The 27727-nt window shown below is 43.0% G+C and overlaps 1 protein-coding gene across 1 annotated transcript; it reads left to right on the forward strand.

Moving 5' to 3' along the window:
- Window positions 1–6186: 6186 nt before the first annotated feature.
- Window positions 6187–27247, forward strand: LOC143221164 (uncharacterized). The gene is given in 11 exon segments (XM_076446670.1): window positions 6187–6330; window positions 15056–15259; window positions 16799–17134; window positions 17531–17853; window positions 19429–19505; window positions 19553–19813; window positions 19816–23897; window positions 24516–24872; window positions 25959–26152; window positions 26333–26519; window positions 26969–27247. Coding segments are annotated over 11 exon segments (6444 nt in total).
- The last annotated feature ends 480 nt before the right edge of the window (window positions 27248–27727 follow it).

Genomic DNA, 27727 nt, shown 5'->3' on the forward strand with positions numbered 1-27727 from the left:
GAATTAGTGCATTTTATCCTAAATAAATACATTTAAACAATGAAATAAAAGATAATAAGCTTCTCTCATCGCGCAAACATTGGGTTTATTCCACGAGCTGTTTACCGTGCAAATTTTGAATCATTTCACCTAATTTCAGTCATCTTAACATTAAATTTAAGTCATTTTCCACGATCTAGGCAAATGACCAATAGATGAAAAAATAAAAGGAGATCCTTACCAAACAATGGAAAAGAGAAAATGCGAAATAATTTTATGCATATTAGAAAGAAAAATTTCTGAATACGAGTAATCGAAGCGTCAACGCCGAATTCGGAATTCTTAATGAAAACTTTGAAATTGGTAGGTTTATGTTCATTTACGCCTAAAATCTTCGGTGCCTCTCTACGAAACAGAAGAAGATCCTTACTAGTAAATGTAAAATAAAAAATGAGAGCTTAATTTACACATATTAGAGGAAAAATTTCTGAATACGAGTAATCGAAGCGTCAACGCCAAATTCGGAATTTTTAATGAAAATTTTGATATTGATAGGTTTATGTTCATTCACACCTAAAATCTTCGGTGCCTCTCTACGAAACACAAGAAGATCTTTACAAGAAAATGTAAAATAGAAAATGAGAGATTAATTTACACATATTAGAGGAAAAATTTCTGAATACGAGTAATCGAAGCGTCAACGCCGAATTCGGTAATTTTTATGAAAATTTTGAAATTGGTAGGTTTATGTTCATTTACGCCTAAAATCTTCGGTGTCTCTCTACGAAACACAAGAAGATCCTTACAAGAAAATGTAAAATAGAAAATGAGAGATTAATTTACACATATTAGCGGAAAAATTTCTGAATACGAGTAATCGAAGTGTCAACGCCGAATTCGGAATTCTTAATGAAAACTTTGAAATTGGTAGGTTTATGTTCATTTACGCCTAAAATCTTCGGTGCCTCTCTGCGAAACAGAAGAAGATCCTTACTAGTAAATGTAAAATAAAAAACGAGAGATTAATTTACACATATTAGAGGAAAAATTTCTGAATACGAGTAATCGAAGCGTCAACGCCGAATTCGGAATTGTTAATGAAGACTTTGAAATTGCTCGTTCGGGTTATGGTTTATATAGGGTTTAATGGTTGATAGGTTGATTCACAGCCGACCAGTGTAAGTCTTCCGAGAACCAGGCGTCATTTCCATCCCCGAGACACCTAACACCCCTGAATGATTCTCGGCCACTGTCCGGATCGATCGTTGTCCGTATCGATCAGTGGAAAAGCACGAAGATAAGCCGGGTGCTTGTACGTCTGGGCGGATGGGTGGCGTTGCCGGTGGCTTAGGGGAATGCAGAAATCCATGTGCAGACTGGTGGGTCCGCGAGAAAGCGAGGCCCCACGGAGTCGTTAGGACGGTCGACAGAGCGAAAACCAATCATCTCGCACGAGCGACGACGCTCTCGAGGAACCTTGAACTCTGCACTCGACCAAGTTGGAATTTCTACGCGGCATGGGTCGGGGAATGCCACGGATTCTGCTCGTTCGCCGACTGCATATCGCCGGGAATAAAAGCCTGCTTGGTCGAAATTGACCGGGACTGGGTCACCCAAGTATTCCAGCTGACCCGCGATCCGTAGCTTTAATGAACGAGACACGCCGACGATCGATCAAACGTCTACCTCATCCCGACGCCGTCGCGTCTTTCCGCAGGTACCACAGAGATTTTCATGATTTTCCTTGCACGGAAGTGTTCCATTGAGAGTTGCTGCATACTTGGTGATCCACTTGAGTCGAAGATTTACTATGAAAGCTGCAGAAAAGATTGCGAAACAAATCTAACAGTGAAGAAAGTTCTACAAAAAACACGCTAGAAGTTGAAGAGTTCTGTCGAGGTCGTGTTAATGATTCTTCTAAGAGAATTTTTTGGAAAATTAATGTTTATTTTCTATTGTGCTATGTCATAGTCGGTGTTAAGATAATTCCGTGACTTCGAGATTACTTTGAAATCTAAAAAATCAGTTGATATTTGGGAGATAGATAAAAGACACGAAGGAATTTAGAGTATTATGATACGTATCGGAATTTTGTACTCTAGTAGATGAGGATGAGAAATTGAATACTTATTAACTTGATAAATAGAGAATAAGCGAATGTTAAGTTAAATATATAATATTTTAAAGATTGTAATACGGGAACGATGTTTATTTATTAATCCTTTTTGTCTACTAATGTTCAGATATTTCATACACTCCGGTGTACTTTAAATGTAAAGCTGGGTATACATCAACGTAATTGTCCTGTTCTCGGGACGAAAAATATCTGAAATTTCGACAACAAATGGGTGAAGATTGGACACTTTCTGTTCGGAAATACTCATTATTTTTAACATAATGGCACGATATATCTTGGCTCTCGTAAGACCCGGTAATGCACTGGCAATTCTGACGAAGTTTGGCTGTTTGAATTTAAAAGATAAATGACGATAATACGAGGAATGCTTCACTCTGGAGAGCATTATTCGTTATAGCTGAAAACAGTACGCGTTGAAAGAAGTCCCTCTTTGCCTTGGAATAATGACCTAATAAATTCTCAAATAATCTTTTATAATGGAAGCGCATATTTGTCAATTATTATACTACGCTTTGATTAAACTCCTAAGAAAATTGGAATTAAGCTTATTTCTAAGAAGTGCAATAAATATTCTTTAGAAAGCCGGAAAAATATTTGTCGGGCATAGTTCGTTTTCCGTGGCCATTGAAACGTTAAATTCCAACAATTTTTTCGCCCAGAGACAGATCTTTCATTTATAACAAAGTTAAATAAGAATATTATTCAACACGGGGCCTTTTCATATGGAATATTCGACGCGTTTAATTTCGCGAAAATCTCTCGTTTGTTGGAAAAATCACTTGGCGAATGACGCGAAATTTTATTCGAACAAGAGTTAACTCTCGTCGCTTAAATACGAAATTTAAAAATGAAATTCGACGGATTTTCACGAGGGACGCGTTATCTATGCGCGGGATCATGTAAATCCTGCCTCGGGAACCTTGAACTTTGAATTTCAATGTAGCTGGAACTGAAATACTAAATAATCCGGTTAACAAGCAACGAAACACGCGACTCCCTTGAATTTCTCGCGCCCTCGAGTGTGTTTTTCCCCGAAATGCATTTCGACGTGAACCGAAATGAGAATGAGAAAGAATGATATCGTATACATCGAGTTTAACTAGAACTTAACTCGACTTTAATCCTTTTAAAAGGGCAAAGATACAATGATCATCTCGAAATAGGGATAGAAAACATTTCTAAAAATATCTAAACTAATTTGTGGCGAAAACAATTTTAGATTTACAATTAAAATCTTCGTTGTATAAAATTTTTAGAACATAATCTTTCCTTTCTAACATTTCTGTTATTTGTTTATGAAAAATAGAAATAAATGCGAAGAAGAAGTAAATTTTCCCTATTATACCGTAATATTACGCAAGTTTTGTTCTCAGAATAACGCTATAAAAATGACATAAAAATAATCAGTAAATAAGAAAGTTTCCGGTATGTACTTGGTATATCAGTTTCGTTTTATGACTAACATGCTTTGGCCAATTCGTTTCGTGGTCAAATAACCTTGAACTTCATCGCTCACCCTCTGGAAGTATTTCCCAGAAGCTTGATTATCAAGTACACATGACAGTTCTACGAAAAAGCAGACAAATTGTTTCGCAAATAACCTGCTTGCACGAGACATGAAAATTGCACTTAAAATTCGAGAGGCAGATTTACCGAAGCTAACGTTATAGACTTCCATTGTATCGTTATATCAATTAATCTTAACCATCGACCGATTAATCCAACTAGTCTACCTCTCTCGCATAAATTAAACAACGAATGGTACGAGTGGTCGGTTGTTATCGATGAAAGTCAAATATTCCTTGAACAACTCGTCGAAACGAGTAATTCGAGGTATGAATAATTAACACGCTTTTTCTGCCTGATTATCGAGCCAAACCCGGTTAAGATTAATTGCTTGGGCAAATTAAAATCAACCGAACGAGCTTTATTGATTTACTAACACGTTCTGATGGCTTATCAATAAGCTTGTTTTCCTTCGAATTGGATACAATTCAAGCCTGTCACGTCCTATGAATATTGACATAGCATTATGAGGTTCTTGTTGCATTGACCGTGAAATTTCAATACGTGTACAATACCGCGGAGTCTATTCATTTTATTCCGAAGCATCTCTGACACGCGCGTGCGAAAATCGCTCGCTTCCCGGCTTCATTCCGCTCGAGGTTATTCCGTTTCGACTGATTTCATCTCCTTGCCAAAAAGAGCTCGGAAAATCGTGATCTCCCGGAATCAACTGACGTGTCAAACGAGATATTACAATTTCAAATGCCGCCATCCGTATGTGCATTTCTCATCGGACTCGTTAAATTCCTAGAAAATCGAAGGAACATTAAACGTCTAGTACACGTCAGAAAAGGATTCGAAAAATTTATTCTTTAAATTCGATTTAAATACCACCGCTTTCCCAATAATTCACTCTATCAACCTAACACGTGATAATTCCATAGAAATTCTTCCTTTCTCGTCCAACAATAAACCAATGGCAGAAACATATCCCATATTAAACATTCCACTGTCTCTAATCACCGAGACAGCTTACGTCACTCGCGTTCAAACACAAGCTAGCCCGAATACCTAAAAGCTTCCTGGAAAGCCAGGCGATCAAAAGGGAGCGAATCGTACGTTCGATTGACGTCGCGATCGATTATATCGGCGTTTAAGAAATTTACTCGCCGTTCTCCACCCTTCTGTCGTGAATGATGGCGGACGCGAGAACCTTCGGGTCGAAGGGGCCGTTTTCGAGGCACGATGGGTGTTCCCACGATTGGCTCCTCTCACCTGGTGCTTTCTCGTAATAACAATAATAATAAGAAGGATAATCGCGCGATCCGCGGTGACCACGCTGTCATCGGCACCCCGAGGGTAGGAACTTCGCACATGCGCGGCGATAGAACGCGAGGAAGGCGGGCTTGGAAACAACGCAGTTGTGATGGTAACCCTCGTAGTTGTCGTTCAGCTCTATCGCGGGGTTGTAAGTCATCGTCGATTGCGGCTCGATAGTTATCGTTGCGAGGGAATCGCTGCTGGAGGCAGAAACGCAGGATAGTTTACGTCGAGGATTCGAACTCGTCTATGAAGATGTTCGGACCGTCGTGGGTGGAGAGGTGATGTTTCTCGATAGATCGGTCCCTCTATGGAAATCCGATAACTGCAAGATGAAAGGCTTCGAGTTGGACCTTGGCAGATGTTGACCCTTCGAGGAGAAGGGCGAGAAGCTTGGCTATTTACCTCGGAATTATATAATTTGCCGCGAGAAGAAGAGTTTAAGAATAGATTCTTAAAATAGACATATAGAGATCAGAGAATCTTGACAGAAATTAATGGTCTTAAACAATGACTAGAACTATTTAACGACAGCTTGAGAAGTGACTTCGAGACTCTACATATGGAACACCTAGTTTAAAAAGTTGCGGCAAAGTTCTCTCGATAAATCCTTTGCTCTAAATTCATCGCCAGTCATGATGGAAACGTTTCGTTGGAAATTAGAACACGTTTCGACACCGTTTCTATAAACGGAAAGAGTCTTATCATTTCTTAACAGCCACGATTTTTCAACGAGAGTACTCCAACATACGAATTTGGATTTGCTGGATTACCCAAGGTACTGAAAATAAGACAGAAAGAAACGATACGCGATACGCAAAAGCGTATCGATTAGAAGAAACCTAATCGACAAAATCGATTTGGCAAGGAAATGACAGCGAGCTGATCGAATCCGAAACTTCTCTCGAGCGCCAAGAGTGTGAACTTGACATCCGGAAGGCCGACCTTCCGAGCAACGACGTAATATCGTATCGAGCGACTCGTCATCGAGGCACCACTGGCGTAAACTTGTAATAGCAACTGGATGCACGTGTCGAGTTTCACGCGGCGGGCAAGGAACAATGGAACGTAAAGTAGGAAGGTGGCACCTCCGACCTGCTTCCCGATCGCGAACGATAAATGGAGCCCGATGAAGAGCGAGGCGAAGAGGATGCAAGGTGTAACTCCGTGCACCTTCGAGCCGGCGAGGAAAATGTGAGAAAGGAAGCGGTGCTCGCCGAGGCAGAAAGGAAACGGACGCGACGATGAAACGCAAGGAACGCAAGAAGCAAGACAAGAATATGTCGATTCGGTCGAAGCAGCTGGAAGCCCGTGGCGTCTCCATGGACATGGAAACATCCTGGGCGGCTCAAGACCTGACATACAGCTACTCCAATCTGAATAACATGGTACCGCCTACGACCATTTTGTTTTACGAACGTCGCTGTTTTCTTTCCAGTCGGTCTTAGGGAATATCCGATAACATTGTAACGGCTTGTTCTCTTTATATTAGGTGCCTTCAAAGCTTTTTTAACACGTTGACTGCCAGACGCATTTTCGATGGTTCGCCCACTTTTCATTATGCGATTTATATTATGCTGAAATATTATTTGCAGCAGATGAAATGAGTTATAAAATCATGCTTGAAGCAGTTTTCGTGGCGGGGGACACCAGTGACCCCGTGGCGCTGGAATGCAATTAAATTATAAGTATTGTCGTTTGTTTAAATTATATATATTTCTATCAATTTGAGCGCGCCGGTCACCGGTGGCCCCCACGGCGCTGTAGCCAAGTCTAATGCCGGTCACCGGTGACCCCCATGGCAGCCAACGTGTTAAGGTTAGCCGATCGATCTTGCAAAATTTTAAATATTAACCCTCTATGGGCCGAATTTCTGTTTTAACTCGAAAAAAAAAGAAAAGGAACGGAAAATCGGAAATTATAAATCTATATATGCAAATGAAAACAAATTTTTGCGTTTAAATAATATTTTCTATGTAACTTTCAAGTCGCACCGGCCTATAAAGATTGCACTTCTGTGTATAATAACTCATACGTGGAATTCCATATAACAATTTGCATTTGGTGTTAAGCACAAATGTACATTACACTTTGAACATTTTATTTTCGGAACTCCTTTGCATTCGGGCTTTTTGCAACGTCCTCTGCTGTCCGAAAAAATTGGCCAATATGATCAATTGGATCAAATGGTTTCACGTAGTTTTACTGTCGACAGTTTGCACAGCATTTATTTTGTTATTTCATGTTGAGATTTATGATTAAGATTTATGCGCCATTTCATGAAAAAAGCTATAATTATTTTGTAAAATGTCGATAAATTAAAATGTGATCTGAAAGTTACACAGGCCCATAGAGGATTAATTCGTCTAAAAAGATTTAAGTCTCGCTGATCTCGTCGATTGCAAATTTAATAGCTCAAAGGCAATTTAGTTAGCTACATTTCACGATATTAAATATATGCTACAATTATAATAACGCTTAAACTAATACGATGAAAGATAAGTTTCAGTTATACCTAAGTGTCATAATTAATATCTTTGAACAGATTAACTTAATTTACCAAGTCACAGATATTTAACCTTTCTTTCGTATGAAAATTCCAGTTTCACAGAGTACATGGTGGCACTCGTTACACGTTAGTCGAATCGGATCGAAACGACCGAGGATGACGAGAGAAAGAGAAAAGCGACGGTTTAAAGGAAAGATCCATCGATGTCAATGGACTTTGATCGAAAAAGGATCGCAACAGCTGGCCATTCGCGGTTCACACTTGAACCAGGCGTTGAAGACGCGAGAGCATCGCGGCTCTGACACGGATGACCATGTATAGAGAAGGCACGCGTTCCCCGGTGCTCCTTTTGCTTTCCAGAACGGTGCTCGAGCGTCGTTCATGTGTCATTCATGCGACGCGGCCAGTTTCTCCATTTCCATTCTCCGATATTCGCGATGTACACAGGTCGGATGATATCTTCGAAACAACACGATCCTCCGCTTGCCTTTTTCGTCTCGCTTGCCGGAAGCTTGAAGAACCAATTCGTGTTTAGCGTCTTGTTCTGCTTCCGAGATGTCTCAAATCCTTCTCATCGCGATTTCTAATTTAGAATCGTAATAATAACGGTAGTAATAAATAACATTAACGCGTTTCACATCGGTTAGAGTTTAAACTTTAGAGAAATACAAATTTTCAGCTTCGTATGTTTTTAGAAGATAAAATGTTAAAATTGTAATGTGGTATAATGCAATGAGTACACTCTGTCTACAAAGTACACCGGTATGTATATTTTCATAAATGTGCTATATTTTCCCCGAATTTAAAATAAAAATAGCGACAAGTGCTTCTGCAGATATAGTAATAATTACGTGATATCACGGAACAGGTAAACGATGTGTTAATATCAAACCTGTGATAAGAAATTCGAGATTGCGTAAGTGGCTCCCGAGAAGTACACTATCTCCTAAAAGTTTTCATAGCTTTTGTACCGTCACGAGTTTAATAGAATTCGAGATAACAGATTATGCCGCGATATTCGTTATGTACACTGTCCCGTAGTCTTTGCAGCTTGAGAACCGCGAAGTAATTGGGTCTTCGGGAATTAAGCTGGCAATTAAGCAATTTAGCTGTGATTACGCGTTGATTAATCGATATGAAATGGCGCGTGTTCTTAACATCGTCTGCAGGATGTAATGTCTGGAAAGTTCGAGAAAGTTCGCGTTCGCGTGTTTACGAGGTAAAACTTGCGGTGAAATAATTTCAGGGATTTTATGCGCCATCCCGAAGCACTTTAATACCGCGATTCTCATCTTCTTCTTTCTTCCATGCTGGAACGATCGTTTCTGCGAAGGTCGATCGGTTAGATCGTGCTCGACGAATAGTTTCTGATGGAGAACCACGTCGCGGTGATATTATAATTATTTGATACAACTAGCGTGTCGGCAACTTCGTTTCCTCCACGTGTTGCGTTCATTTATCTCTGCTGGCTGCCACGTGTAACTTTACCCATGCTTAAAATATACGCGCACTCGCGAATATTCCGTAACGTGCTACCATTATAGAATATTGTTCCGAAAATTATTTCATATCGGGCAGATTCAATCTCCGCTTTCCGTCGCAGCGATATCTTAAATCGCGCTCTATACGCGTTGCGACGAAAAATAAACTCGACCCAATTTTTAGGCCGTTTCGCCGAAATTTCATCGGAAATTCTATAATGCTTGTTACAAGGTATGCACAGTGCGCGACAAAATAACAGCAAAGCGTGTGATTTTTCATGTTTCTTGAAACTAATGCGATGCACGCATATGTTACGTAAATATTCGCATAGCGTGTCCGGTCCTTAATAATACAGAGGAATATTAAGTACAGTCCGCATTCCTCTCTGCAAATTTTGTTTACATGAAAAATGACTGCGACAAAATAATAACACGTGTACTAAACAAACAGATCGACGAGATTTTGTTTTTCGAAAAGGTTTATGAAATATTAGTTAGGTTTATGAAATAAATAGGAAGCATCGATTCTTGGTTTTCGACGAAAATATTCTGGAGATAGTAATTTTTTTTCAAAGTCTTTATCCACTGCTATGTATGATACTATCCTTCTTCTGTAAAATGTAATTTGATTTGCAATCGAACGATTTTTTCTTTGCGAGATATACTGCTCTGAAGTTACTCGAAAATCTACTTCGCTTTTAGTCTCCACTGGTCTTTTACGCGAAATATCGTAATTCTTTTAAAATTTTGAGACTTCAAATTTGAGAATAATAGAGATTTCAGATGACGAAATGATCGCATAACGGAGACCTCGGATATTCGAGGCTCTGTTGTAATTATAGCCAGCAATTGTCAAGTGTCGTGGTCGTTTTTACGCGTTTCACGAACAGAATGGACCCCAGAGAGCCACGGTAAATTGTGTCGCTGTTCTTCCATTTTCTTTCGTTTGCCTTTCTCGCGTTTGTTTCTTTCATTGAAGCGCGATACGAGCCAAATTGCGGGACATGGCGCGGTTTCTCGCGAAGCATTCGGTGTTGACCTCCTTTCCTTCGTTGCTTCTTGTTTCTTTAATGTACCTGCGATCGTTCCCCTTGGCCCACCTGTCCCTTTCTTCATTCCTTTCCTCCTTTCTTCGCCGCTTCGATGGTACACGGAGTCTTATTTAAGGGCAAGGTGAACGTGCTCGTCTTGCGAGTCAGGTTTTCAGTTCCTCCCACGCGAGAGCAACCCGTTCCACTCTTCTTTTCCAAAATTAAAATTCCCTCGCGCCTGCTTCCGTTTCCATGCAACCGTTTTACTTCGCGTTTGATCAGGCTTCCTCTCGTTTCTCATTTTTCTTCTCCTTTCCTCTTCTTTTTCTGGCATACTGCAGATGCAAACGCCGAGAGAACGATGGAAATAGATTGACGAAAGGTGACGAGGAGATTTGAAAATTTAACGAATAGTTGAGTAACGGGTGTAAAGAGTTTTAGGAAAGAGATTATATCGTTTGAATAGAAATTGAAATTACTGTCTACTCTCTAGTAAACATCTAATGTTTTTAAAAATTCGTATTGTCTTAATAATTAGACATAAAGATAGACGAAAAGTGAAGAGGAGATTTGAAAATTTAACGAATAGTTGAGTAACGAGTGTAAAGAATTTTAGGAAAGAGATTATATCGTTTGAATAGAAATTGAAATTACCGTCTACTCTCTAGTAAACATCTAATGTTTTTAAAAATTCGTATTGTCTTAATAATTAGACATAAAGATAGACGAAAGGTGAAGAGATTTGAAAATTTAACAAATAAATAAGTAACGAGTGTAATGAGTTTTTAGGAAAGATATTATATCGTTTGAATAGAAATTTAAATTACTGTCTATTCTCTAGTGAACTCCTTATATTTTTTAAAATTCCGTATTGCCTTAATAATTAAACATAAAGTGGTGTTTGAAAATTCTTTTCCTCTTAGTGCACCTGAATTTTTTAAAAACCGTGTGTAAAGCGGTGTAATTTAGTTGTACCATAGCCTTCTCTTTGTTTCGTGCTTCATGAATGATTGTAGAAATCCTCTTTCACGAATACGTAGAGAAAACAGTCGCGTGCTTCTAACTCCGATCGATTGGTTAACATTACGTGGCTGCACTGCCAACGATTTGTAAATGGCTCGCAATTACAGCCTCAGTTAGAGCAACCTAAAAAGGAAATAGCATAAAACGCAAATATGTAATCGAGGATAATACTATTCCACGTGTGAATCGCGAAAAAGGCGATAATTACAGCAATAACGAATCTTAATAAGAGCGAATAATTATTCCAGCATCGACAACTGAAATTGTCATAATTTCTATAATTTAACGCCGTTACCTGCGTACGCTAGTGCTACTTTAATGTTCTTTAATGTCACTCTTGTATCTGTCAATACAAGAAAATACTCCGGTATGAAACTGTCAAAGTCAGCGATTAAATTCTCGTTACTTTCGAGTAACGAGTTTGATGTTACCGCAAGTTTCTCGAAATTGACTGACAAGTAGAAAGTTACACGAACCTAATCTTCGATCGGTTGACTTGGACAGTGACTGCATCTAACAGCTGATTGATTAAGGGCGTATCGCCTTTTTCTACAATAAAGCAGATCAGAGAAATAGTAACCAGCGTCGAGAAAATTGATTTTCCCGCAGACCGTAACTTCATCGTTAATTTTATCGGCGTAATTAAAATAATTCTATCGTGACAGTGAATAACCAAACGGAAATTCGATTCATCAACTATATCGATATCGATATTAATCGCGAGAAAACGTTGAAATATCTCTCATCTTCATCGCACGAAAGGTTATAAAACGTAATTATCCTAATGAGTAAAACGTCGCTATTGCATTCGACATATCACGTGCCAAGATGTATCGGCATTTCAATCATCCAGCCAAACACGAACAACGCTAATTACGATTATGCGTAATATCAATAGTCGAGAGGCGAAACGCAGAGCAGATAGGCAAACAGCCTGTGGATCGCGTAATCGGGATCGAATGAATGGCGATGGCGGAAAAATGGCGATCTAATCGGGTAAAACGCGAGGAAGGACGGCGCGATGGTGAAATGGGAAACGTTTTACGGGACGATTCGAAGCTCCTACGCTAATCGACGTCCAATCAACGTCTCGTTATCATTACGAATTACGCGTTCACGGCCGGTCGAGCCAGGAATTTGCACGTGTACAAAGCGAGACGACCGGCGGGCCGGGCTCATTAGGAATAAATCAATTAGCAGGCCGCCTGATTGCCGGCTCAACGATTCGACGGCTATCCAATTAACAGTTTCCTCTTGATTATCAAACAATACTCGATCTTTCGACGAAGACGGGGTCCCTCCGGTTGACTTGCACGCGCGACAGCCGCCATCGTTGCGTAAACGTTTGCGAACGCTATTATCCTCCGCCACTTTAATCGCCTGTACCTTCCGGATTCGTCCAAGGGTCTTTCACCTTTTCGGAACGAATGCACAGATTTTTTCACGTCTTACACGATTTTCCGAACCACCATTGAATCCGACGTTTCGTAAGTTTACTGTAAAATGTCTCGTGAAATCGCTCGAAATTTTTTTAACAAATGAAACGACGGACTTTTGGGGTACTATCGTATTTTAGAATCGTTTAACTTTGTTTTTGTTAATCTATTTGTCACGAAGAGAAAAATATGTACATTTAGAAACCGCGTTACTCTTGAAACAATGAAGCAAGGAGAAATTAAAAGAAAAAGTATGCGCGTTAAATTTGATCGTATGTGTCAGTTATATTTGCCACGAAAAAGTAGATTCTAGTTAATCGTATATGTTACAATTTTATCTGGCATCGTGCTAAGTGATTATAAAATTATTACGTCGAAAGGTACAGTGTTACGACTTTCCGTTATTTTTCTCCGTTTGGAAAGCGAGGTATAAATTTAAATAAGATGGATTCAGCTGCCCCATTTACGGTATTCAAAGCATTCGCTGCAGTCATAAGGAGGCATACCTTTGACAGCCAGTTAAAGAAACGAGATCTAACGTCGTAATTAAAGTTATCCTTTAATCGAATAAACATTTTGCTAATTTATTTCTACTTAGAGATTCTATCGCATCGTCTCGCGTTTCTCTCTTTTCAATTCCACGAATAATGTAATCTCGCTTGAAGACACTCGCATCTCTCTTTCACGATCGACAGAATTTATCTCGCGATTTTCTTTCACCAGATAAAACTGGCGGAATATTAAATATCGCGGTATTCGCCTTGCGTGTCTCTCATCGAGGAACGTAGCTAGCCGATAATTCGCGCGATCGCCGAAATCGCAACGAGATCGCGAAAGCTGGCAAACGGAACAATTAAACGCAGATCGCAGCGATTTTTATGCAGGGTTTGAAAGGTAACCCGTTGGGCAAAATGCACGGGGGAAAACGAAATGCGAAATGGGATACGAAACGAATGCGAAATGAATACGAATTACGAAACAAAAGGAGGTTGGCTAGGAGGGAGGAATAAAAACCCGAGAAGTCGAACAACTCGGCGAAGAGACAATAGAAAAATACAAGCTCCAATGGAGTTGGGAAAGAAAATTCCGAGCTCGGGAATAAAAATAAAACAAGTTTTATCGAATACACTTTACCTTTGATGCGATATATAATTCACGAAGCGAATCCCTTATTCCTTTTAAAGTTCCTTCCCGAACCGCGTATAAATTTCTTCGAATTCCCTGATATTTTTGAATCATCCGAGCCGCGTGTATACTACAGCGATCGATATTCTTGTACTAAATTCTTCCGACTTCATCGTAATCACACTTCAAAAATCTCCGGTCAACCGGGTAACCCGTAATTCCGATCGAATTTCAAAATTGAGAGAGGCAAACTTCGCGACTTCGATCAAAGTATACTTATTTTCGCAGCAGCGCGTCGATTATCGGCCGGGTATTATTTAACTACACACGTTGCCAGCATAAATTCCATGCATTTACCCGGCATTTAATCATTCATACCCGATATGTACATATTTAGGGGCGCATTAAACGCGGCGCGAAACGCGGGTCGCGGTAATCGCTTAAATAATACAACAATCGTCGAACGCACCCCGCGTAATCGCGGCGGCCATGCCGAATTAAGGGAAGAACCATCGGCTTTAGCGGGGTAACGAGTTTACTAACCCCTTCGCATGTAGGTTAAAAGGAATCGATGAGACTGCACGGCGTGCGAGCGCCGCATATGCATCGCTCGCACTATACACCGTGCAACTATCGCTGCAGGAACCGCGGTTAACCAGGAGTCTCGCAAGCAAACCGGTGTTAATTCCGCGAATCGTCCTTTTGCCTAATTATTTCCGCGCGGAAAACGACCTTGTGATCGTAGAACGATCGTGTGATCGCGGAACGATCGAGCTGGAGGATCGTCGGACCCGCGAAATTCGGCAAGAACGCGCGATAAGGAGCTTTTTCTAATTAGAGACCTCAACCAGATACGAGAGGCTCGACAGAAAGCTATCAAGGGAAGCTCGTCGGACAGTTATCGGAGAAAATCGTTGCGAGCAATTTAGTGATTGGACTGAAACGGAAGGATACGGGTTACCGAGCCGAGTTTCGGTTACTCGGGAATGGAGAGTGCGAAGTTTATCGTGTTTCCGGTGTGGGATCATTTGACAAGTGATCGTTAATTCTTGATTACGCGTTGTTTCGCGTTGTCGAAGAGGGTGAAGTACAGTGCGTGTTACGAGGTGGTGCTGTTTTGAAGAGGAACTCTGCTTGAGTTCTTAGGGTGAAAGCTTCGTCGAGACTTTCTATCGAAAATTATCGTAGATACATTCGCGAATTGTTTGAAAAAATACGAAGTAGAATATACAGATGTAATAGAAATCTTAGAATCTTTTCTGTAAAGCACCACACGGGGAGACTCGATAATTAGAAATTGATGGAACTGTCGTAGAAAATAATAGTTCCATAAAATCTATGACGTTTAACGAAATTAAAAAAGGCTTCAAATCATTCGTTAATTGACTCGTGGTTAATTAAAATAGTAAATAGTAAATTGTTAGAACTACCAAGAATCAGTCGCGTTAGGAAAACGACACTAGCGAGATATGATAAAACTGAGAGAAAATCACGTGCGGTTGTCGCAGGCTCGCTTCCAGCAGAAGCAGCTGCAGGAGAAGGAGCAGAAGTTGCTGCAGCTTTACGACCAGCAACAACAACGAGCTTATCAGGTGGTGCACCGAGGCAGCGCCGGTTCCAACGGCTCGAATCATGCTACCTCCATCAGCCAGCACACCGTCACAAAGACCTCGAGCAGCAGCCATACAACCTCGACCTCGCAAGGTGGAAAGGTGAGCGATTCCTCGCGTGGTTGTCATAACGCGGTTTCACGCCACGCTTTCTTGAATGGGCTAATGGCCGCCGTTTCAAGAATCACGCGAATCACGGCGAATCGCATCGAGCGATTTTTCCTTCGCGAATCTACCGCTTGTCTTCCTTTTCCACTTGCTTTCATTCCCCTCCTTCCACGTCATCGTTTCTTATTTCTTATTTCGCTTTAATTCGCTTTAATTCATTTACTTAGAGTTGCATCGCAAAATTACAGAAGTAATATTCGTTAATTTCTCTGATATAATTTTTCACGAATCTCTATATAATATATTTTCTATGTCGCGTATCAGTCGATCATCTTTTGGAATTTTTCACAATTTTATAAAGCCTCGATTTTTCATCCCTAAAATCGCGAATGATCTCTACGAATTTGTGTATTATAATTTTGAGATTTGGACTCGAATCGATTAATCGTCCTTCCGGTAATTTGGGTAAATTGTCACGTTTTGGACGCGACTGATAAATGTACTATTATCGATGAATAGGCGTATGTGTTGATTGTGGGTTATAAACGCGCTGATAATGACAGTTTATTATTAATCACTATCGTCCCCGAACGATGTTGGCGTGATGGCGAATATGTTAATTGATAAATGTTCTATATAATGCACGATACACATGTAACGTGATGTAATTTTAACGAATTTTAGAACGCGTTTATTGTCGTGTTTATCATCGAGAAAAGGTAAAAAGATCGAGGGTTTGCCGAACCTTGACCGCAATCTTGAGAATTCGTAAACGAGCGTTGTCGAACGTGGAACCAGTTTGTCGGGAAGTGAAATTATGTCAGCAAGTAAGGTAAACCTGCGAGTAACATTGGACGAACTTGTTCTGAAAATTTGTTCCAGTTCCCGGGGATCGGAATATATAAGATCTTTAGGATAATTTTCGTAGAAGATGCGAGTCGATATCGCAAACCGAACGCTTGTTCGAAACGAGACTACGAAGCATCGAATCGCTCGAGGTCAAGGCTATTTACATCGTTTAAAATAATTATTCCATTAGTTACCACTCGAATACATCTCGAAGCTCGCAGGCCCGGTCTTGCTCGAGTTTTAATTTCAAATTATTACTTTTGCCCTCGACCCTCACCCTCGATCGATTGCCACTCTACTCGGTATAAAATTTCATCCAAACACGTTTCACTTTTTTTATTTTCAACCGATTTAATATCGCGCGAGATAGACGAAACGATATTTCGTCGTCTGAAAGTGAAAAAAGGAAACCAGTTCCGCGTTTTTGATACGCAAAGAAGATACAGGGAAATTAACGAGCTTCTTCGCGACATCGGCAGCAGCTTCGTAACTAATTAATTATTTGCACTGCCCGACCTACGCAATCCTGCCTGGCACAGACTGAAATCCAATTATTTAACGAAACTCCGTCTTCCTCGGGTACTTTTCCCATCTAAAACTCGAGGGAGAGCGCGGTTCATCGGAAGAGCAGATGCGGGATTATACCCGGTGCATAAAAGTTCATCGATTATCCGTTTTCCTAAGGTGAGGCAGATGTTCGACGAAAGACGGCAAACGACCGTGAAGGGCATCGACAGGAGCTACCCACTGGAGCCGCTGGAGAACAAACCGCGGAAGCAGGCGAACGGAAACGGCGTGCAGAAGAACGGAAATTTGACGGTGAACCGACAGTCCGTGACTGTGAAGAGGGTAGCACGGGCTGACGTGAACAGCAATTTGAACGGTGGCAAACCGGTCGTCTCGTATCACGAGGAAATCACTCGAGAATCGTTCGGCCCCTCTGCGCGCCAGCACGAGGACGACGAGTTCGGGAACGAGAACCACGTCGCGCGATATGCGAATGGCAACCATCGGGACGAGGTAACGCGCCATTGCGATTTTTCGCGAGTGAATTTTTATGCGGTATCTTCCCCCGCTATGCCGTTACAGCGCGCAAGTTTTCCTGGCATCGTGCGAAAATACCTCCAACAGATATACCATTTTCCCGATATTTATCTAGTCGAATTAACATATTTCTCTTAAACGCCAAGATATCTTCGCGTTCTCTATTCTTTCTCGCGATTTATCGAAGAGATTAGTTTATGGATTATTTTTCTTTTTTGAATTAGTTTCCACAAATGAGAGTTTACAACGTGGCGAGATAAATTATATTTCTGATCGGAAGCTGATATGTCGGATTGAGAGAATTTTGGGGAAATCTCGGAAATTTATGTAACTTGTAATTTTTAGCGTAATTTTTCAATCGCGTTCTGACAGACTCGCATCGAGGAAGTGTTGGACGACGACATGATAGAAAGGAATCGCATGATGGCGAAACTTCATCTGATGGAGTACGACGAGACGTTGAAACACCGTGTTAAAAACGACCTGGAGAGCGAGGAATTCCCAGAGGACTTCATGGTGGATGTTCCTGACAAGCTTCCGAAACAAAGTGTTACCAAGAAGTTATCTCAGGCGGAGGCCAGGCTGGAGCGCTTTAAAAACGCCAACGCGAAACGTGGTAACAGCGTTACGAAGAACACAACTATCGCCTCGAAGAAACGATCCGACCCGATATTTCCGGCAAAGTCTACTTCCAGGTACGTGGAGATAAAACGAGAAACGAGACAGAGTATCGCGAATCGTTGAACAAATGATACACGCGTCGAACAATTCGCGAAGCTTCTTATTCGACATCCGATTGGAACTAGAGCGACGTATCTTCTTAATCGAATGATCAACCATAACTCCTATTAAATCCTCGTGGCGAGAATGACGAAATTAAACTTAAATCCAGTAACTGAAATTGGTAGAATTCTCATTTATTTTTCTATTTCACAGCGCGATAAATATTATTTATTAATTACTTCTCTCACGTCCGTGAATGAACTTTAATTCTCTACACCGCGTTTAACCGGTCAAGCAATACCTTTCAGAAAGTCATTAAATGAGTAATTTTATTTTAGATTAAAATTTAGCAGAACCTTTTACCTAAATAACCACCATCCTGACTTTTAACTCGTTATTTTCACCACCATTCCACGCAATCTACTTCAATTATAAATTTCAAAGTAACATCTAACAGGTTTTCCCTCGCCAAACTTTCTTGACATACACCGCTCTGGTTCGAGCCAGAAAAACGATCATTAAATTATTCCAAGCGGAGATCTCGTTGGAACCGAATTACACGTCTGTACAACTATCGTAACATCTTCCACCGGTGTGAAGAATGCGGGAAAATGTTGCGAGAAAGCGGAAAAGGCGCGGATGAAAGTGTCTTAACACGCGAGTAGACGATGTTTGCCGATAATCGAGTGGAACCTTGTCAAATGCGTATTCTCTGGCCGCTAATTGGCAATCAGTGCTAACAATCCGTCGCTGCTTTCGCCCCTTCCACCGACCCCTCACCGATTAATTTCTCGTTGCATAATTGCGATCGCTGACTAGGCCCGACTTGTTTAAACCCACGCAACCGTAGTAGCCTAACAATGCTCCCTGGATGTGATCACCCTTGAAAGAGCGACTAAATGACGCGTTTCCGGCAAGGTAAAGGCGCAGCGTCTCCGGTTTGTCACAAGAAGGAAGATGCCCGGTCTAATTTATATGTCCGCCTAACATTAAAGCTACCGGGCGAAAGGATAATCGGCCGAAGGACATTAAACGCTCCATCATCAGCATAACTAGCCACTCGCCGAGCATGAAGCCGTCGGCGGGGAACCATGGATAAAGAAAGCGAAAACCCTTGTAATACTATTAATCATGCGATATCATCGGCGACACCCGCACGACGCGCCTACCTTTCATACCTCTTTCCAACGGATCGAACATCCGTGATATTCGACGTTCTTCGTGGCTTCTCGCCGGGCTTTCCTGCGTAACCGATTCACCTAACAAAGCGCCGATTAGTTCGGCCGAGATGGACAGCTGGAAGGAGAGATAAGGTGATCCTAGCTTTGTTCTGCTCCGAGGGAGGATCACGCGAAATCATGTCTTCCTGGCTCATTTCCCGCCCGCTATCTCTTTGTGTTGGCTAACCTCAATCGCGAAGCAGGATTAACACGAGATAACCAGCGAAATTAGCGAGTTGCGTATGAAAGGAAGATAGGGTAAGAAGGATTTCCGAAGCGAGTAGAGCGCGGCCGAAGGGCGAAATGTTATATTGATTGTATTCGTAGCCAGGACAGAGTGGCCAAGACCAGGACCAGAGAGCTTTCGGACAGAGGATCGAGAAAGGAAGACAAAAGTCCCGGAAGTAGCGGACCTAGATCCGGACTGTCACCTCTGAAACTCTCCAGGAAGCGATAGAGGACTCCGCCAGTCGAACAGACGATGGTCCACGGTTCTTCTGCAAGGAGTCGGAGAAGTCTGCCACGACTTACGCGATTGATTCCAAAACTTCGAAATTATCGAACGACTCGTTGAAACGAAGAACGCGCCGAAGTGAAAGTCCGAAGTTTTCCCGCGGGGAAAAGTCCACGCACGCGGTAGATTCGAAGGCTGCGAGGAAATCATCGCCTGACTCGGTTAAAGATAAAACAGGAAGAAGCGATAGTCCGAGATTCTTTGCAAAGAGTCCGAGAAGTCCGCTACTACGTACGCGATCGAGTCGAGGAATGCTGGAAAATTGTCTTCCGAAGTTTCGAAAGACGTTAAAAGACGGAGCGATAGTCCCGCATCGTTTCCCGAAGAGTCTGGGAAATCGGCTATCGCTCGGACGATTGAGACCGCAGAGAGATCGACTCGCGAAATTTCGAGGGATGCAAAAGACGGACGACGAAGCGAGAGTCCGAAATACGCGGTCGATTCGAAGACTGGATGGAGATTGACCCGCGGAGATTCGAAAGATACAATAGACCTCAAACGACGAAGCGAGAGTCCAAAGTTCCTTCGCGAAGAATCTGAAAAATCAGCTACCACCTACGCAATAGAATCGAAGATCGCGGACAGATCAACTCGGGAAGTTTCGAAGACTGCGAATGACGTAAAACGACGAAGCGACAGTCCGAAACACGCGATCGACTCGAAGACTGGATGGAAATTAACCCGCGAAGGTTCTAAGGATACAACAGATCTCAAACGTCGAAGCGAGAGTCCGAAATTCTTCTGCAAAGAGTCTGAAAAATCAGCTACCACCTACGCGATTGATTCGAGCTTCTCTAAAGTCCGGAAACCACGTAGCAGTAGCCCTGAATTCTTCTGCGCCGAATCTGAAAAGTCAGCAACCACTTACGCGATAGATTCGAGAAGTCACTCGACGTCGCCTGATTACATGAAGAACACGGCGAGTTCTATATTGAAAATCGAGCCGAGAAACAGGAAAAGCATAACCGACCAAACTCCAAAGGACTCTGTAAACGATACGGTAGATAGACACATAGAGACTCTCAAATCTTCCTCTCTTGAAAGTCTAGGACACGACGCGGTAAGTTACGCGAAACCTGAAACTCAACGAGAATCCAAATCTCCCGCGAGCAAACCGAGCAATGTCTTCGAACGTTTGACGAGAGAGCGTAGCTCCAGTCCTCGATTCTTCTGTCGCGAGGGTAAAAAGTCAGCAAGAACGATGAGCTTCGACAGAAGAGACACGGTCACTTCTAAGTCTCCGAGTTTCGTGCAGAAAGGTATAAAGAAACGCAGCGAGAGTCCAAAGATTCCTTCTCGGAAGCAGCAAGTTCCCGCTGCGTCTTCTGCTAAATCGAGATCGCCAGATTTCGCGAAATCCTTCAGGAAATCCAACACGAGCCCGCAGTTCTTTCCTTCGTATTCAGCAGACAGGTCCGCTACCATCATGATGGTGACACCGGAAACGATCGCGAAGTCGAGAACGGGGTCTGTGGAATCCAAGAAGAGGAAACAGAGTCCTTTGCCCTGCGTCTCTGAACCGGAGAAGGCTAACGCGATTACAGAACCACGGAAGACACCGGAGAACAACGACGCAAGTTCGAGACACTTCATCCGGAGTTCGGTATCGCGATTTTTCTCCGAGCAATGCGAAAGAGCCCTGAGAAACGTGGACGCGAGAAGTCACGTTCGATCGGGGAAAATTGTCAGGAAGCATCATCCGTCCCGTGACTCGTCCCCGCTGTCGCTGAAAGACATGAGAACGCCAAGTCCAACTGACAGTTCGCGATTTTACCACGAGCGGAACGTAAAAACTGACAGATCGAGTATCGACAAAGCGAGCAGTCGCGAATCATCGCCCAGGTCACGAAAAATGACGAACAGCAGAGAGGGAACCCCGGAATTCCTCCGTTACGAAAGAGAAAAATCAGCTACGACGGTTAAACCCTGCAAAAATGTCGCGAAGATGCCATCGAAGAGATCGTCTAAAGGGAAAATATCGCCAAAATCGAGAAGTCCAACGAACGATCTGAAGATTAGGTTATCCAAGAGTCCCGACAGCCAATCCGTAGCTAAGAATACCATCGTCTCGAATCGTAGAGGCTCCGGCAACGTTCTCCGATCGACGAAGCTGATCCGTGACGCCATGAGACGTCAGAATGACTCGAATCAGGTCGATTATGCTTCGGAAAGGCGCGCTAAAGGATCTGTGACTGCCTCAACCGGGTCTGCGGACACGGATGGAATATCGAGCGAGTGGAAACTGGATCAGCGATCGGGAGACGAAGCGAATAGAAAAGTTGACGAAAGAGCCGGGTCGCCGGCTGCTGGGGAACTCGCTGCCGCGGGATCGAGTCGGAAAAGTTCGACGGAGGTGGACACGGAGATTCAAGAAATCACGATGCCCGATCAATACATAAAACAGGAGCAGTCCCGAGGCACTTACTCGAGATCGGGCAATAAGACATCGGCAGGCGGTGAGAAATCGAGCGTCGAGAAACTGTTCACGTATTCCGTACGCGGACCAGTCAAGCAGAGAGGATCGCTGCTGGAGTCGAGCGTTTTCGAGCGATCGCTGGGAGATCGGGCGGACATAGAAGCGCGCGATTCAAGCGGAGAGGAGCGGATTAGCTCGAGACATGCAGCCGGAGACTCGCCGAGCAGACTTTGCTCCGGGATCGAGGCCGTCGTTCGTGGCTCGAAACGTCGAGCAGAGGAGAATATTTCGAGACGCGAAGAAACTGGTCCGAGGAAGACGAGCCCGAAAGGAACGATCGTCGATAAATCCGGTAAAGAGAGACGCGATATTTCGAAGCTTACCACGCGAAGCGGAGTCGAGCAGTCGACCGTTCGTGCCTCGAAACCGCGAAAGACGAGCGTCGCAGACACCGGACGCCAGACTGCTAAGATTTCAAAGACTCGGGGCCACGAGACGAGTCTTCGGCGTGGAGAAAGAAAAGGTAGCCCGAGAGGAACCGTCTCGGATGAAACGAAGAAACGCAGGACACCTTCGCCACGGAGGGAAATTTTGAAATCGATGGAATTGGTCCGTCGAGCCATGAAAGGATCCGAGCTGGCAGACGCGAGATCGCCGCGCAAAATGGTCCGCGGGGTAACCTCCGAAGTCGTTAAGGACGAACAGATTGAAATCACGAGAAGCAGTTCCGCGTCGTCGACCGTGATCGAGATCAGGGAATCGGGGTCCGGCGAGGTTTCTATAAAAGAAGGAACATCATCTGGCAAGAATTACGAAAGAACGGACTCGGTGGAATCCGCTCTGAGACGCTTCGATTCCATCGGAACGGAAGCCGGCTCGGAGTCGGTGCGAGGCAGCCTGGAACGAAGCGAGGAATCGATAACGTGGAAAAGACAAACGGAATCGGGTAAAACCGGGGGCTTCGGGGATGATACAAAGACGATTTCCTTGAAAGCACTCGATCGACCGAATGTAAATCTTTCCCGAGGTCGCGGCAGCAAACCGTTGAGGACGTCTTCGAGGAAAGCTCGGACCGCGCCGCGTGAGCTACCTGGCCTGGGAAGAGTGGCCGGGAAGTCGACGCGTTGCGAGAAAAAATTCGCCAAAGCCAGGAACTCGATAGAGATTACTCGATTCGCGGTGAGATCGAAATCGCCGGCTTGCAAGCGGACGTTGTTCAGGGACGCAGATTCCGGCGAGGAGACCGAGACTGGCAGCTGGAGATCTAGGTGCAGTCTGGATACCACGAGAACTCTGCAGAGTCTTTCGACTATGTCGGATAGAAACAAGACCGGAGACGCCGGGAATAACGCGTCGACGCGCTTGGAATCCCGTGTCGGCGACGAGACGTCTACCGGCGCGACAGACAAAGGGAAAACGGATGAAACGTCAACAGGTGCGGATCGTTCTCTGTCCGTGAAGCAGCTGAGATCGATCGAGGATATTCGTAAGTCCATGGTGGGCGAAAGTTGGGATCGCAAAGCGTCGGGAGCGTCGAGGAAGTCGGGGATCGCGCGGAGAGGTTCTGGCGCGGCGGAAGTGGCGGAAGCGGCCGCGGCCGCGGCACGATCCGAGCCTCGGCGAATAAATATCGATGATCGTGCTGGAAATAGAAAAGAGATATCTTTGCCGAGGCGGTCGGGGAACGTTGATGCGAGGAAGGACGCTTTAGGGAATACGGCCCGTTCGTCTGTAAACTGTGCGATGCGTTTCTCCAGGGTGGCGAAGAGTCCGAGCCCGGAGACGACGAAGGCGACGGAAACGAGCAGCCGTGCGAGAAGAAACGTTCCAGCGTCGCCGTCGAAAAGTCCGGACACGGTGACCAGGGTAAGCAACGATTGTGTGTGTAAAGGATCGTCTTTTTCTTTTTATTCTGGAAATAGCACTTTTCCAGTTTCCACAGGACAGGTTTCCACGGACTTACGTAAAGTATATTTTCTTGGAAATTGCCGAAGATAGCGGTAAAATTCATTTAGCGGGGCTGAAGTTTCGAGAACAGGGCTTGGCTTATGTAAAACCGTACTTTCTTCGAAATTATCGAGTAGTATCGTCTAGGGGTAGCTTCGCGTTAGAATTTTCATCGAACGGAAGTTTTATCCTTTCACTGAAACTTCGGGAAATTCGGTACTTGGCCGAAATTTCTAAATTATTTCTCTTCGTTATCGATGTTGATTGCTCGTTTTAGCCGATAAAGAACAACAGGCTTAAACGAGAATCGATATTTCCTTCTAACCGTTTATTTTTACAAAATTCCAGTTGACGTGTCTTACTTTCTCGAATGTAATAGTCATTTCTTTACGTCTTATAGCGTACGATCCGATTGTCTAAATCTAACGAGAAATCTAAGGAGAAATACGTTTATTTCCATCGATCTCGTTAAAGCGTACGAAAATATGTCGATCATTTGGCGCGCGAGTGTTTCAAATGAACGCGTTTCTATTATAGCGTCCGTCCACCGAGTTGAAAGCTCAAGACGCAAAATCGACGAAACGGCCAACGCCTATGAAAGGCACGGAGCCAATTGGAAACAGGAAGACGGCGACGACGGCGATGACGACGACGACGACGACGACAGCGGCGACGACGAGCACGAGTACGAGAAAATCGACGGATGTCGTCGATGGCGCTATTCTCGAGAATGGTCTGCATTTACGAGACCAAACTGCCGAAACGAAATACGATAACGACTCGCCTACGACGAAGAAAAGCGACGCTTTTGTCATCGACTTCGACGAGCAACCGCCGAAGGAAAACGATGCGCCACTTCCGCGGAAACCGCTCTTTCGAAAACAATCCACCGAAGTGAGTAGCCTTTGATCAGATAAATAAGAAACGGCCACTCGATAAAGCGAAGACAAAGGTGTTCGTTACGTCGAGCTATTTTAAATGCCTTCAATTTAACACTCTCCAAACTGAGGTATTATTCCAAGATCCTATCCAGAATTGAATAGAGCAGTAGTTTTCGTAATTGAAATAACTGTCGCAGAGTTTCTTCCTGTCGTTGAGGTAAGGAATTTTTCAGAATTAAGGCTCACTGCTTTGTGATATGAATTTCGTTAGCGTACAATTTAAATTCGGATATAAATACCAGGATAAATAATGAGAGAGCACGATCTTTCTAATCGTTATCAGAGAACTAACCGATAACGCAAATCTTCGTACGCGACCTGCGTGCAAAATCTTCAGATATACGATTGAGACAAATGTGTACTTACATATGTATGCACTGGGTCATTAATCTTGAACGTGATAAAATATTTCTTCATGAATCTTCGAGGATGGTAAATTATCCCGTTTCGTTATCTCGTACTCTCGGAGTTGATTGTGCCTGGAATTAAAATTATATTGTTATCATAGAACTTTAAATATATTTTTATTTAAAGTCTATCGCGTATATATTATATAAAAGAAAGAGATTCAAGTAAAATAACATCTTACCTTCAATTTCTTGGTTATCCTAGCCGATATCTACGAGGAAGCAATTTCACTTGCACGTCCATTATGTCACTTATGAACACACAAGCTATCCATAAATTCCGCCATATTCCAATCGAATATCGTAGGCAATTTTTCCGCGACGATTTGAAGTTAGGTGTGTGAAATCTAGGTAAAGAGGTTTATATAAAAATGTCCGCTGCCGTTTGATACCATTTTACCCGGGAAATTCAGGTTTCGTTGCACATGGGTTCTTCCCTTTCTGGTGTCTAATCAGTCGAGACGTTTGCGAGAAAAATTCCTTAGTTACAGCGTTAGGTATCGGTGGCAAAATTAAACGGTGACATCGGCAGGTACCTCCCGCGAGCTTGATACTCGACGAATTTCTTATTATCACCGATGCTTCTTGTCATTTCCAATCAGAACTAATTGCTCGACGTTTATTCCGATTAGAAACAAATTCCTTCCACGCAATCTGTTCGACCCCCTTCGTCAGTTTCGTCCACCTCTAGCGGCAACTCCGTGCAGGGTCAGGTATCCGGTAGCAGAGGCAAAATGACTTCGAGAGCAGCAAAGACGCCAATTTCCGGTTCAACGGCGTACAAAGGATCAGCTTGTGGCAAAGGCGGCGGAAGTGCAGCAGCGGTGTAAGAATTTTTAGAATAACTTCTTTTCCTCTTCAGATATCTAACCATCTCTGTAAACATTTCAGGTATTTATAACTATTTCCTTTCACGCGAATTCGAATTTCCCTCGACGATAGGATACAAATACAAAGGACTCGAAGGATAGTTTAAAAACAAACCTAATTGATAATATCATTACAGGGAGAGCCTGGTTCCTTGTAAAGTATGCGGTCGCCGATTCGCCCAAGACCGCGTGAGCCTCCACGAGCAAATTTGCGCAAAGACAGGCCAAAAGAAGAGGAAGCAATTCGATGCGATGATGTATCGTGTAAGAGGTACCGATATTGAGCCATTCTTCAAAAAAGGGATCGTTAAGAAACAGCTTGAGGTCAGTATCTTTTAACTCCAATCCTGTCAATCCCTCGTCCTCTTCCGGTCTTTTGTGACTTCCTTTCCAATCGATCGCAACTGTACGAAGCTTCCTGAAAAATTGCAAGAAAAAGTTAGCAAATGCGTGAAAAATTGTTGAACGACCAATTATTATATTATTTTTTATTTTACATTTTATTTTTCGCTTTTTTCCTTCTATCGTTCTGAAATATTTCTATCCTTGAACGATAATAAATATTTCTATCTTTGAAATTTAAGAAATATTTCTATCTTTGAAAGATAAAAAATATTTCTATCTTTGAACGATAAAAAATATTTCTATCTTTCCACTTTTTCGGACGATGCAAATGGTTTAACGACGTTAGGTTACGATTGTTCTTTCGATAAAGGACGAGGGATGTCGATAGGTTTGAAAGGATGGGATGGTTGCTGTTTTGCATGTTTCAGAAATCAAAGAAGCCGGAGGTGAAGTCGAACTGGCGGCGCAAACACGAGGATTTCATTAACGCCATACGCTCGGCCAAGCAAGTGCAAGCACACCTGGCCGCAGGAGGCAAGCTCAGCGATTTGCCACCGCCGCCGGTTAGCGATAACTGCGATTACATTCAGTGTCCCCATTGCGGAAGAAAATTCAATAAGGCCGCCGCCGAGCGTCACATTCCCAAATGCGAGCACATGTTGCACAATAAGCCGATACACTCACGGGCGCCGAAACCGAGGCGTTAATTCTCTGGGGCGGACTAAACGATTCTTTTATACGCCCGCATCGAACAGGGACAAGATATGGACAAATGTGCTTTTGTTTTAGGAAAAGCAGGCTTCGAATAAAAATACAAAAAAAAGAAAACAAGGAAAATTCGAAATGTACGAACTAGCGAAATTCTATTGTAAAAGGGATATATCGTTATGCTGAACTATCGGGGAATAAAATTACGATTGGTGATTTTAATAGAGCACAGTATTAGCGAAATAACTTGTCCGTATCTTGTTCTCGATCGATATCGTATTATACGAACATCGCGTTGATTATGAAATCTTGAAGAAGTTTTATACGGATAAAACAACTCGCAGAGGACTATCGTTCGTCTGAAATGACCATGAAACGAATGTAAAATTGATTTTGTATTGACAGCCTGGCTCGGGATCTATAGATTTGCTGCGAGTATCTGGGACAAATGTACTTTCGTATCATTATACAATAAAACG

Source organism: Lasioglossum baleicum, unplaced genomic scaffold (genome assembly GCF_051020765.1).
Source record: "Lasioglossum baleicum unplaced genomic scaffold, iyLasBale1 scaffold2003, whole genome shotgun sequence".
Lineage (NCBI taxonomy): Eukaryota > Metazoa > Arthropoda > Insecta > Hymenoptera > Halictidae > Lasioglossum > Lasioglossum baleicum.